Source organism: Anarrhichthys ocellatus, unplaced genomic scaffold, assembly GCF_004355925.1.
Source record: "Anarrhichthys ocellatus isolate YVR2014 unplaced genomic scaffold, GSC_Weel_1.0 scaffold7, whole genome shotgun sequence".
Lineage (NCBI taxonomy): Eukaryota > Metazoa > Chordata > Actinopteri > Perciformes > Anarhichadidae > Anarrhichthys > Anarrhichthys ocellatus.
This window is the reverse complement of record NW_022280037.1, coordinates 10,206,691-10,220,411: the sequence shown is the minus strand read 5'-3', so window position 1 is coordinate 10,220,411 and position 13,721 is coordinate 10,206,691. Positions and strand designations below refer to the sequence as shown.

At 41.9% G+C, this 13,721-nt stretch overlaps 1 protein-coding gene across 5 annotated transcripts in view; it reads left to right on the top strand.

Moving 5' to 3' along the window:
* Nucleotides 1-13,721, top strand: part of smoc1 (SPARC related modular calcium binding 1) — a 42,510-nt gene that overhangs the window by 23,969 nt on the left and 4,820 nt on the right. For 4 of the 5 annotated variants that reach the window (XM_031847250.1, XM_031847248.1, XM_031847252.1 and 1 more), the window contains 5 exons: nt 3,323-3,515; nt 5,512-5,594; nt 8,554-8,659; nt 9,168-9,412; nt 10,261-10,294. In XM_031847250.1, coding sequence (XP_031703110.1) covers nt 3,323-3,515; nt 5,512-5,594; nt 8,554-8,659; nt 9,168-9,412; nt 10,261-10,294 — 661 coding nt within the window. Of the gene's footprint in view, nt 1-3,322; nt 3,516-5,511; nt 5,595-8,553; nt 8,660-9,167; nt 9,413-10,260; nt 10,315-13,721 lie in introns of all 5 variants that reach the window. The other variant, XM_031847249.1, reaches the window with a different exon arrangement.

The following is a 13,721-nucleotide window of genomic DNA, read 5'->3' as shown; positions in this document are numbered from 1 at the left end:
GTATGTGATTGCATACAGTATGTGTGTGTGTGTGTGTGTGTGTGTGATTTTGGATGTGTGTATCAAAAGGAGATTCAACGCCTGTGTCTGTGAATATTTGTGTGTTAGTGAAAGAATGTGTGTGAATGTACGCGTGTTCCCGAGTGTGTTTCAGAGTTTGGCAGTAATAAACAACAGCTAAGTATTGCACTAAGTTAGGATGTTATTGTACTTAAGCATTATACATTTTGATAGACCTCTCTACTTTTTCTCCACTACATTTCCAGTCCAGTAATTTATGATAGCTCTAGTTACTACAGTAGTTACTTCAAAGATTCACATTTCCCATCCAACATAAGATAACCTGAACATATCACTAATATAATACATTCTTTCTTTTGTCCTTTCTTTCCTGCTCTCCCTACCCGGGTACTTTCTTTGCATTCTCATCTGATTTGAAAACATTCTAGTCACAGAAACTTTCCTGTGATATATATATTTACAGTATTTTTCTCCCTACACGCTGGAAAACCTGAGTACTGAGAAGGCCGCCCCCCTCTGTGCACACAAACTACCTTATTTAATTTACTGGCTTTCTGGACACCCCATAATTATGATTTAAAGTAATGCGGAGATTGTGTTAGTGAAACGTGTTTGCTTGGGCAAAGCGATGCAAAGATCATTTTTCAAAAGGATGCCTTGTTGCCAGACTTTGACATGCTGTTGTTCCAATGCTGTAAAGAGGGGGAAGCGCTTTGTCGGGCAGCTCACTTATAAAAGTGTGGGGAGAACCAGAAACTCGCTACCCCCCCCCCCCCTTGCGGCGAGCATGATTTTCAATAAAAATCTGCAGTCTTAAAAAGGGATTTTTATCTTTATTTAAATACTATTAGGTTTAAGGCGGCTTGAACCGTTTTACTTTTCAGCACGATAAGCGATGACAGTAACACGTTGGTACCAAACAAGCTAACGAATGATGTGTTGAAAAGAAAGACAACTGTGTTCAAAATGACGTAATCATTTTATGAGTGAACTCTCCATCATCTCTGGTTTTGTTTCCCTTTAGGTCATAAACACACATGCACCTACATACCCACTCACAGAGTTCCCCTGTTACTAATACTTCCGCTATTTTAACTGCAGAGAGGGTTTGCTATAGACAGTATTGCAGTGATTACCCCACAGCTGAAAGCCATTGGAGTGAAGTGAAGAGGAGAGAGCTCCGGGTGGGGTGGGGGTGGGTCCAGAGAGGGAGGTATTAGGATAGAGAGAAGCAGAGAGAGAAAGAAAAAGAAAAGGAAAGTGAAGGCAGGAGACACAAACGCTTAGAGAGTTGGGAGGAAGGGATTGGAAGAATGATAAAATGTGTATCATAAAGAAAGACACAAAGAAATTTAAAAAAGAGAAGACGATTTTAAAATAGTCTTGGTTTGGAGTCTGGATGACGAGGGCCAAAGTGAAAGACTTGAAATAAGTCTGAACTCATCAAAGATACTGCAGATGTTCATCTTTTGTCCATTATCAGTTTGCCCTGAAGAAAGGTTACCACAACAACGAGTTCCTGACATCCACTTGTGTGGGCTCCCTTTTGTTTTTCAGGACAATATTTGTTTTCTGAGGGTTTGTGTTTCTAATCATTCGTTTCCTGCCAAGGGAAGAGAAATACAATTGAAAAAGAAACAAAAAAATAAAAAAATAAATAGAACAGAAATGCGGATATCCAAGGCAGGCAAAGAAGTCGTAGATTCAATTTCAACTCCACACAAAACTGAGAGGACTACATTACCAGCGTCCAGCCACTTTCCATTTATATGTATGAAAACAATTTTCTTTTGGGATTCCTAGCGTCTGGCGCCAGCATAACCTCTGTATAATAAACACTGCTAAATAATTTGGATGTGAAGGAACCTTGGCGAGGACCAGAGCCACGGCACAGCGCTAAGAGCACTTGAGTGTGAGTCTTCGCAGGAGAAAAACGTCTTTGGTGTAGGCACACGTTTAGTTCTCTGTTGGCAGCCATGCTCAGGAAACATGAACACACACACATACTTCCCAACCTCCTCAGGTCTGCTGAACCTGCCACCACCATCATCTTCATCCTAATTCATATATATATATATATATATATATATATATATATGCCAACCCCTTTCACACACATGTAGCAATTTGATTCAGTGTTTAATAGACAATTAAACAATATGCAATAGACAAGTTTTAACTTTATCATTTTTATGAAGTAAATGTTGATTGCACAATGTAAAGGCTTAGAATAATGACACCATCGACGTTTAGATCGGTTCCCTTTAAGTCCGGCTTTCACCATGTAATTATGTCAGCCACAGGGTCTCGACCTTCCGGGAAAATGAAGCCTCGAGAGCCGCCGATGCAAAATGTATATAACTTCAAATTCTTACAGCTGTTTCTTGCTTTGGACATTAAACCAGGCTGCTAGCGGTAGCCATGTTGCTACCGCTAGCAGCGGGAAAACAAGCTAGCAGCTCCAAGCAACTGTGACGTACTGCACTAGTTATGCTTTCGTTACTTGGATTGTGTGAGCTACTGGCACAAATGGCTACTAAATGGCTCTAATGAGCTTCAGGATGTGATAACATGTTGTTGTATATAGTTGTATCTTTCTACTGAGCTACAGAAAAGCTTGTAAGAGGACCGTGAGTTAAGATTTTTATCTCAAATTGCTACAGTATTCCCAAGGCCAATAGTTAACGTGCATGCTCAAAATAGCCACATTTAACATTGTTTAACAATGCGGTGGATGATGCCTGACAGTCAGTTACATCATGGGCCAATAGAAAGCCCTAAATATGGTCAAGTTGCTCTATAAAGTGACCTGAAGTACGCCTTTTACAAACGAGTAGCTGGCCAATCACAAACAAAGGATTGAAATCATGATGTTAGCTCCAAATAGTGACTTACACCAAGCAAAACATACAGAAGCATACCACTATAAATGATTTTTTTGCTTGACATGATTACCCTGAATCAGGTTTACGTATAAACGCCTTGGTTGTCTACATTCTTTAATCTTATCCAACACAAACTGTCTATTTACATCCAGTCAAGTTGAATATGATAGCAGCATTTAAGAGTGGCAAAGTATGTGTAGGAAGTAGGTTTCAGGTTTTAGGTTTAGAAAAAATATACATAGCCTACAGTAGGCTACATATATGCATACAGTATCTCATGTGTGCCCGAGTTGGGTGCAAATAGCATTGTTGGATACCGACACCTGGGTGCTTATAGCTTCTGCCTTATCTTTTTGTGTGTTTCTGGTTTCCTGATTGTGGTGCCTCTGTATTGAGTGTGTTTCTCATGGTTTTAGAGAAAGTTCCCTCTTGTGACCAGGAGCGACAGAGTGCACTGGACGAGGCTCGGCAGAATCCTCGCGAGGCCATTTTCATTCCCGACTGCGGTCTCGGAGGCCTTTACAAACCGGTCCAGTGCCACCAGTCCACAGGCTACTGCTGGTGTGTTCTGGTGGACACGGGACGGCCCATTCCTGGAACCTCCACCAGGTAATATCCTTTATTATAAAAATCTCTTAACTTTAACTGAAATCAAGCAAGACTGAATACTTTCAATTAAAGTGTGGTTACTACATACAATAGGCACAGTAGTTTTAAGGAGTCTCTCATTTTAACTCTGTGAATTTTATTTTAACTACGACTAAGAGTCTACAACTATGGCAGCTCTATGAGGCTTTACTGAAGTGTGTTTCTCAAAGCTAAATGCTAACATCAGAATGCTAACAATGCTCACAATAGGTTGTGACCATCTTAATTTTGTGTGTTAGCATGCTAACATTATCTAATTAGCACTAAACACAGATTACAGCTAAGGTAGATGGGAATTTTATTTTATTTTTTATTCCTGATGATTGTGCAACATGAAAAGTTAAGGGATCATCAAAGTCATTAGAATGAACCCGGAGGGGAACATGGATTTTGTGACTAATTTAATGGCAATCCACTTAAGAAACATTACACTCAAAACAACAATTGTGAATCTCTTGTTGGCGCCAGAGTAAAAGTAAATTATTTACCAAAGTCAGTAGGGTTCATCCACTGGGAACCATGAATGTCTGAAAATCTCGTGCCAGTTCATTTCACAGGTATTGAGATATTTAAAATGGAAGAAAGTTTGACCTTCCGGTGGAGCTAGTGGAAAGATCAGGGAATAGCCAAAGTAACTAGGATTCATCCTCTTGGCATCATGGATACCTGTACCAAACTTCATAGCAATCCATCTAATAGTTGTTGATATATTTCAGTCTTGACAAAAATTGTGGACCGACTTCAGCTAACGGCTAAAATCTATTTTCAATGGCAATTGTGAACAATGGTGATGCCCATTGCTCATGTTTTGGTTGTTTAAAAACCTTTCATGAATTGTATCTGGAACGTGACCATTACAGCTTGAAACACAGTGACGGATAAAGGGAACGAGATTGGATGTTTAAAAAAAACTGTCGGCATGCACCGGTAAATAGATGAGCTGTTTTTGTTTGAGAAGAGGCATCATCATTCTCTCACTACAAGAGGGTTTATGTTTTACAGGATGAGGCACAGACTATCAGAGAGAGTTGGTTTGTGGTCTTACTATATTTTGAATACAGGACAATGCAGGTTTACTTCTAAATCAATAAATAAACGTGTATTTGTTATTGAAAGCCCCCAAAAATACTCAAATATATCACTTACACAGACCAAATTCTCATCCGCATTTCAGAGATATTGAATGACACCCTTGAGGCGATTATTTCTTCACATAAGAATTTTTTTTTTTGGTCTAGACCTCATGTCACTCTTCTGAATTTCTTTCTTCTGGACAGAAATGTGCATACTCATGCATCAGACATCCCTTCTTGGATCAGTGGCTCTGCAGACTGAAAAAGGAAATGACAACTTGCTTTTACTTTGAAAAAAATAGAAAAGAAAAAAGAAAGGCAAACGAGACACACATGCTCAATTTTCCATCCTACATGTCTGCAAGAACCACTGATACAACGGCCAGGAGAAAACGAGTCATGCATAATGCCGAGCAGTTTGTTATGACTCTGAAACAACTCTTTGTGCATGTCAAATCAAATTTAGAGAAGCTAATCACTGTCAATAATTCTTTGCAGATCAACAGTGAATACACAGATTAAACAGCAGTAGGTTGTACAGTAGTTTCATGAAGCCAGAACGGTGCGAATGCGTAAAGATCCTTGCAATGAAGAGATTAAGAGAGCATGTTTTCATAATGAGGATGGACAAAGATATTTCTCCGGCATCAATAATGTCTCCTGGTTTTAAACTCCAGCTCAGATTGTTCTGAGGCCTGGAAAGGAAAATCTTTTGTTGTGTTTTTGTCTTCAGATAAAAAGGTTTTTTAAATCTTTTTTTCCCTCTGATCAAATTGGACATCATGGACGAGCCTCTGTTTTGCTTTTGCTGTTCACACATTGCTAAGAAAGGTTTATTCTGTCCTTCTTCTGTCTCATGCAGCCATGTCCTCTCTGTGTAACAGGTACCAGACGCCAGAGTGTGACGGCGCTGCGCGATATCGCATCTCAGACGCTGAAGATCCCTTCCAAGGCAGAGAGCTGACAGGTTTCTTTTTTTTTTTTTTTTACTTTTCACTGCAGTTCAATACATTTTGGGGCTTTGGGGACTGCAGAATTGGATTCATTTTATTGTCTTATTTTTTAACAAATGAGGAAGCTTTAATATTCAATAGCAGTCCTTGTTATGATAATAACGAGACCTAGAGAAAAAAAATCCAGTTCATTACTGGTGTTTGCTAAGCCAAATGCTCTTTTTACTGTTGCTATGACTTTCAAGCTTTCTGATCTCGCACGACACATGCAGTTTACGATATTTTGGGGCAGATTAACCTTCTAAATTCTTAGTAGGTTTTTGGCAAAAGCAGCTTGTCATTTCTAGCCAACCCTGCTGGGCTTACATACGCTTGGACCAGAAACACAAAAGGTTAAATTTATGCTTTATCGTCCACATTTTCAAACTGTATGTTTCACATTTACCCCCCAACAATAGATTTTTGTAAGATGTGGATTTGGAGACGTGTTTGGCAAACTAAAAGCTATCTCAGATAACGATGTTGGCTGAAGTTGCTGGAGTGTAAACTTTTTCCAAATCCAATTAAGAGCGGGACAGAGCTGCCAACGTTACCCTAAAACACTGATAGCATCAACATACAGCGGATGTGCTAGTTTTGAATTGGGGGGGCTGGGGGGGGGGGGGGGGGGCTGGAATTAACACGATGGTGACTATTTTAGGTAGTGGGTTATTTAGCTAGACATGCTAACTTTTGCAGCTGATGTTAGAGCAGAGGTTCACGCTGGTTAATCCACTTCAAAACACCTTTTTCTTCCGAATTTTCTATTTTGGAAACGCTTTTTAAAAAGTGTATATATGTCCATCTCTTTTAGTACAGCTTCAGCATGTGGAGGAATCCAAAGCTGACACACAAACTGACCAGATTGAGGGTTTGGATTAAGAATGGTCTAACGCACACTTTCTGCTGTTGGATTCACTGGCAGCAAAGATCAGAGACCAGAGGTCGAAACCTCGACTCATACTCCTCTGCCCTTGTTACTGCTCACTTACTTTAGCCGCCCCTGTGTTTCCCCATTCTTTAAGGTTGCATTGTAACTCCATCTGGTGAGTTTACAGAGTCGAGCATGACTCCTGACTGTGCAGCAGATGTGTGACATGTTTTATGGAAAGTGCGAGTGTTGCGGGGTGTGCTGGTGCGGCTGTGGGGGGGCTGCTGGGGGTGTTGGGAGACCACAGGGTGCTGAGTGGAGATATTTTTTATGTACTGGAGAGGGATGCTCTGAACCGCCACAACAAAGCAACAACACTTCATGGTCGTCACATGAGGGCAAGAAGAGAGGAGAATGTCTATTAACAGCGTGCAGCTACAGGTTCAATCCCACTGCACACAAAGTGGCACAATACCACCTCTGTCAGGAGGGCAGATAAGAGCTCCTCCCCCGAGACCAAAGCCTCGGATCTGATACCATCTAGTTCAATCAGTTCAGGAACTGTTTTTTTTGTTCAATGTCATCCAGTCTATCAACAAATAAGTTAGTCAGATGTGACACACATCCACATTTGCAGACACCCAATGCAGAAATGCAAACAGCTGTGTGTGTGTGTGTGTGTGTCTGCTCTCCTGTCTATGTCAGTTTTAGAGTATATCAGGGATTAAATGTTGACTAAACCAGCTGCTTTGTGATCAGTTTATAAAGAGAGAAAAGATCATTATGTTTGTGAACCCAGCTTTATCTGGACAAAAGTTTCTAATTCATTTTTCTGTAAGTAGAAAAGTAGGAACTTAGCTCCAGAATTGAGTTTGGACCTAGAAGCAAATGTCGTGATCCCAACCCGACAAATGTTTGCTGTGTTTAGTTGATGATTGATTAATGTGCTAAAACAGCACACACGTACTTAATCATTTCTGGCTATTCTCTATATTTGCTTTTGTTCTTGTGAAATGAATAGTTGTAACTCTTACAGGCCTTAAAGATAATTCAGAATAATCTCTGTACTTGAACCACCCACGTGTTATAAACATATGCAACCTGTGAAGATGTGCAACAGTTAAACTTTGCTTTCTTTTAATGGTTTAAAAAACAAAAACAAATTTGATGACCGTGTCGGAGTTTAATGTGTTTAAAGATCAAATCCAAGAGGCTCAGAGCCTGTCGGACGCTGCCAGACGTCCCGCACCACGCTGTGCCCTTGACACCATGCCACATAGGCGGCATACAACGTAACGGTTTGCGCTTCATAACACCCCAATTTAACACTTGGATTACGGCACAGCACGGCAGTGCTGCTCAGAGCTTGTCATGTCCTGGAAATGCTAATTGGATTCACCTGGCGGCAGCAGACCACCTCCCACAGAACCCCCTGAGCCGGCACAAAGGGAACGAAAAGACATGAACAGAGCAGAGAACAAGGAGGCCACGGACGCTCGGAGAAAGGGGAGGAGTGGATCGACTGAGAAAGCTTGAGCGAAAGACTGAGAGACTGGGGGAAAAAAAGAATGAGAAGATTAGTTTACTATGCAGCTGCGTTTGAAGTTTCTCTTTAAGAGACACAATTAGGAGGGAAAAATTTGCACTGGTTTAGCGTGCTATTAAAGGCATACATCTGGGCAATTAAAAAAGAGGTGTTCAGAATTGTGTCATAAAAGTTAACAGGTCTGCACTGCTCAACACAACTCTCATCACCGCACACTTCTGTTCCGCCTCTCGACATGTGCCTCAGCTCTGCTTTTCTGAGCACTTACAGAACAGCCAAACTATGTATGTCACCTCTATTGGTTCAGCAGTAATCATGAACATTAGCAGACAGATACACCTGGTTTGTCATTAAGCTGTGGACAAGGTTTGCATGCTTTATTTTACTGTGTAACGGTTTCTGTTGCTCTGGTTCACTGGTGTCGAGGCTTTGGTGGCACTTCAGCCTCACTGTGCCGTAACGACTCAAATTACTTGGAAGGTAAATTTGGTGTATTCTTGTCTTTGATTTGTGCCAGGCTGCCCAGAGGGGAAGAAAGTGGAATTCATTACAAGCTTGTTAGATGCCCTCACCACAGACATGGTTCAAGCCATAAATTCACCAGCCCCCTCCGGTGGTGGGAGGTAAGTAATGTCACACAGCGTTGAAGACCTGACAGTATTGTGCCTGATCAGGATACCTCATGGCTGATCCTTCATGGAAAACTTCCCCCTCATCTGGGTTTTCTCAAATCATCCCCCCCTCTGGTTTTCTGAATTGAACACTAATATTTTATCTCTGACATGCAGATTTTGGCACAGACGCCTGGAGGGCATTTGGGATTAATGCTGGTGTAGTCTATAACGTGGAATACGTAATGCAATGTCCTCCTTGATGTATAACATACGCTGTCAGTTTCTGACATAAAACATGACCGCCTGAGGTATCCAGATTTACATCTTTTATTGCACAAAAGACATGATTTCATTAGAAATCAACCAAATGGACCAATCACTTTTAAGTGAAGTGATGTCATACAGGATTAAGAACTGCTTATCATTTTATATGCAAATTCTAATTTGTGTTAGTCTTTATGCCAGATTTTGAAACATCAATGTTTTCACTCCCATCTGTGCCTCTAATCCTAATCAGGTTTGTTGAGCCTGACCCCAGTCACACTTTAGAGGAGCGGGTGGTGCACTGGTACTTCGCCCAGCTGGACAACAACGGCAGCCATGACATCAACAAGAAGGAACTCAAGCCATTTAAGAGGTACCTGAAGAAGAAAGCCAAACCCAAGAAATGCGCCCGCAAGTTCACCGACTACTGTGACCTGAATAAGGACAGAGCCATTTCCCTGCAGGAGCTGAAAGGCTGCCTGGGCGTCAGCAAGGAGGGTAAGAGGAAAAGGACTCGAAGTTTGAGAGTCTGTTGGCAGGGTCATAGAGGAGGGTCATGACCGCGGTATGAACCTCAGGCCAGCTGGGTCAAATCTGCATCGAGTCTCGTCTCCTTCAACGACGTATGCCCTTTGGCATGCCGTTTCATGGCTACTTCAATAAAAATAAAACTAATTCTCTTATAGACATGTCAAATTGAAGAGGTAGTTGGTTGTGTTACCATTTTCTGTTAGTTTTTTCCCAAGTTACAAGCGTAAACTACAATAAACATAACCATTTCCATTTGTTTCCATAATAGATTTTTACTAATGACTTCATCATGTCATAGTTTTAAAAAGAGTAAAGGATGAAGTAACTGCAGTGCATGTGACAAACAGATGTGGTGGCAGTCTGAATAAGGTGTAGCGCTCCACTTCATGATGAATATTTAAACCAGACTAACGTATTAGTGGATCCAGACACAGTCTCATCACTACTATTACTCATCATCATGAGTGTAATAGAGGTCATTAAGTAAGCTGCTCCCAGTGAGAAGCTGCTTCTACAATCCAAATGAAAAGGTATGAATAAATGTTGAAGTAGTTACGAGATGCTCGGAGGTTGTGAAACACATTTAACACACAAATTACAATTTTCAATTAAAAAAAGGAAAAAAATACTTACAGGGACAAATATGTTTCACAGGTAGCTGCGCTGATGCATATGAAAAGTAATGAACACATATTCTGCTTTATTTAAAGTGTACTATAATTATTTCATCTCATGGCATATTAAAAGTTCCAGTAACTTAAGAACAAGACATCCACCGCCATCAAGTTCAAAATTTGTTTTTTTCTGTTTTGCAGGTAGCTCAACAACAAGTGGCAACCAAGGGCCAAGGCAAGGGACAAAATTGTTCAGTAAGGCAAACTAATACGCTTCCACTAACTGCCTCTGGCTTTGAGTGCTGTACTGTCGTAGGCTTATTGTGTAATCCATTAACATTCACACTGGTGAAGTACATCAGTCTGGAGTAGATACAGCTGGTTGACACAGCAGCGTTTGATTTACATGCAAAGCTTTTGTGAGTAAATTAAGTTTGAGGTATATGTTCGTTTTGTTGAGCGTGGATGTGCAGTAATGTGTGTGCGTGTGTCCATTGTTAAGATTGTGTATTGTCATCTGTATTTTACAGAGTGGTTCAATAAGAGTCAGATTTTGCTTCAATGGAGTCTCATCTCAAGATAGAAATAATTGAGTAATTATTGGTCCCGTTAATGCTGTTGACTCTAGCCGGTTCAGCGCCACATAGCACTGAGGTCATGTGTTTACCCTGGCGCTGCCCCGCCTCACCCGGAGAACAGTGGCTCTGAGCGGGCATAACGTCAGGCCTCTCGGACCCTCTGGGCACAGCCAGCCAGGGTAAACAGCCCCGGTGCTGGAGCAGCAGAGAAGGAGGCTCGGCCGCTTGTTTTCCCTGTGGTCAACAAATCTCTCACCTTCATGCTTAAGAGCTGGAGGCAAATAGCCTGACAGTTTTATGCAGCTCCTCATGCAGCCACTCAGGCACTCTGAGCTGGTGATGGTTGTGGAGAGACTGAGGTATGTTCAGAGAGGAGACAGAGTCTGTAAGAACATATGGCAGCATTCTGCCTTGACTAAGATAGATGGCCATTGTGTTCAGGTATGCCTAGCTGATCCTAAATGACCTGGATCGCTTTAGGTCGAGCGGCCTTTGCCAGACATTAAATCTTATCATGCTCCGTCGCAGCTTTGGGTCGTCACTGGAGTGTTGTTGGACATATTTACTGTTTGCAGGACGTGCTTTTTGGTGGAGGATTGTGAGCATGTGGGGCAGAGTGGGAGCACATCTGTGTGAGGCTCCTCACTCTCCACACGTTGGCAACGGCAAAAGAAAACATCTGAATACCTTGTGTGAGTTTGGAAGTGCTGCAGAGGGTGGCATCCATCCTCTGGAGGGACTGGAATCCTCATTATAGATGAGATATGGAACAGAAGCACAGGGCAGCAGGTCTGGTAGCTCACACGGCCCAAGCATTGTGTCTCCTTTACTGTAATGAACAAAACACAACAAGGTTTCACTGTTAAACCTGAGTTCACGATGTTCTTTTCAAAAATCTTAATTCCATTTAGAAAGACATAAACATGCTTTTGAGTAAGAGCCAACACATGCGGGCGTGCATGTACTAATGCTTGCACGCACAAGGACACACCAAACATGGGCTTACACCATTATAAGATATTAGGGGATCTATTGCGAGTGCTCACAGTGGTTGCTTTTTGCAGGAGGCATCGGCTCTTGTTGAGCACGAGTGAATTTTTTCTGCAAAATATGGTGCGTGCTGCTATGCGCTACAGTGGCAGCTAAAAGTGATTACGTTACATAGAGGTTGGATGGATGAAGGATGGACCACCATCCTTTTAGCCTTGTGAAGGTAGATTTTTAATACAACCTATTTTCATTTGTCAAAATCGACACCGTTTTCCCTCCAGTCTACAGATAACAAAAATGTATCATTCTAGCCGAGGAAATTATAAAAACTTGAATATTATTATTATTATTTCTGATTAAATAACTTAACATACCGACAACTTGGCCTAAAAGAAACCTCGTCCCTTTCACTCGTAGTATATCTGGCCAATAATTTTTTCGCACCCCATTCACCAAAGTTTGCTCACTGCATGTTCGGAAGAAGTGTGAGAATACAGCATATCCACATTCTTCATGAGAAGTCCTGATCCAGCTTCAATTATCGGGTTTCGAGGGAGGTATTCAACCTGAGTTTTGTAGGACCGTAAGAAGAGAGAGTTAGCAAAATTTGAAAAGAAAAATGTACACTTTACTTATTGAAAATTTAAATCAAAACCTATTTTTCAGTTGTTTTGACGTCATTAAGCACTGATGACTAAGAGGGAAGATGAGGAATATGGCCACCTGGTCACAGAAAGCTTTTAGGGGCTGATTTCACCTGACAAAGGACATTTTAAACTTCCTGCTTTGTTCAGTCGGTGAAGCTTGCATCGACATAAACGGTCAGAAGTGCAGATTGTGTTATTGTTGAGCTCCTCTCTTCCTTTCTCATTTCCTCCCCTGCTCTCTCGTCTCTTCCTCTCCCGTCCGTCATTAGGCGGGAATGAAAGGAGGGCATTATGAGGCAGGCCTGGCACCGAGGCTGCGGGACCATTAGAGAGCCCAGAGCCCCGTCCTCTCAGAGCCAACAGCACTTGCTCCACAGGCCACTTGTGATTTAATTACTGTGACATCACCTCGAAAACACTGTACCGCGTTGAAGGTAACCGAGAGGACTGTGACAGTTTGATGAGCAGTGCTTTGCTCACCAGTTTGGAACCATAACCCTGAGCCGACAGTAAACTCAGGCCTGTGAATCCTTAGCCAAGTCGTTGTCCCCCGGTTGCCACCATGTACAGGTGTACCATGATTCCCAGCTCGTGAGCCAAGTGTCTTTATTAGCTGGTCCCAGGCGAGGCGATTCACTGCTAGACGGGATCTGCTTTCAGCTCTTTATCACAAGTGGGGCCAAGGTGTCCAGGGAGAGGCCGGGTGAGCTTTGTGTTGTTAATAGCACAGACAGTGTCCTCGGTGACTGGGAGGAGAGAGGAGGGAGAGGACCATTCGCTGCTCTGGAGCCCCGTAATTGCAAAGCCGATCCATCAGCGCTACTGTGGCTCGGCGTCTTACAACAACGACGACATTTATATCTGAGCTAAAGAGAGGAGCAGCATGACTTCACTGGAGAGAGGCATCAGGAAATAGTGCGGAGCTGCATAGTTTTAGAGTTGGAACATGTCACTGACGCTGCCACGGTAAAGGGCTTATGACACTGAATGTACAAAAAATACTTCAGTTGTTGTTTTTGAGTTGCACGGTGTTGCTTGAATGTTACTTTTAAAAGACATTAACACCACAGAGGCCAAACCGCAGTCAAATAACAGCTGTTCTGAATCGTAGAGCTAAACTATCTTAACATTCAAGTATCGTTCCAGGATTTCTTTGTATCCTGTTTTCACCTAAATTAATGTTGCCAGACCTAAAGATGTCAACGTCAGCTGGTCAGTCCTCCTATCAAATGATATGATATTCAAAGTTTCTGAAAGATAGTATTCTCTTTACATAGTGTTTGCCATAACTGCTTTAGTGGTGGCTGGTCATGTAAGCCACACCCCTTCTTGTGCAGAGAGGTTTCTGTCCGTTTGTGTTTAAAATAAAGAGAGAAAATATTTTATGAACTGGGTGGATACAAGTTGATTTATTGTTGTGTTTTTGTAACAGACAGTAACAGAAAAC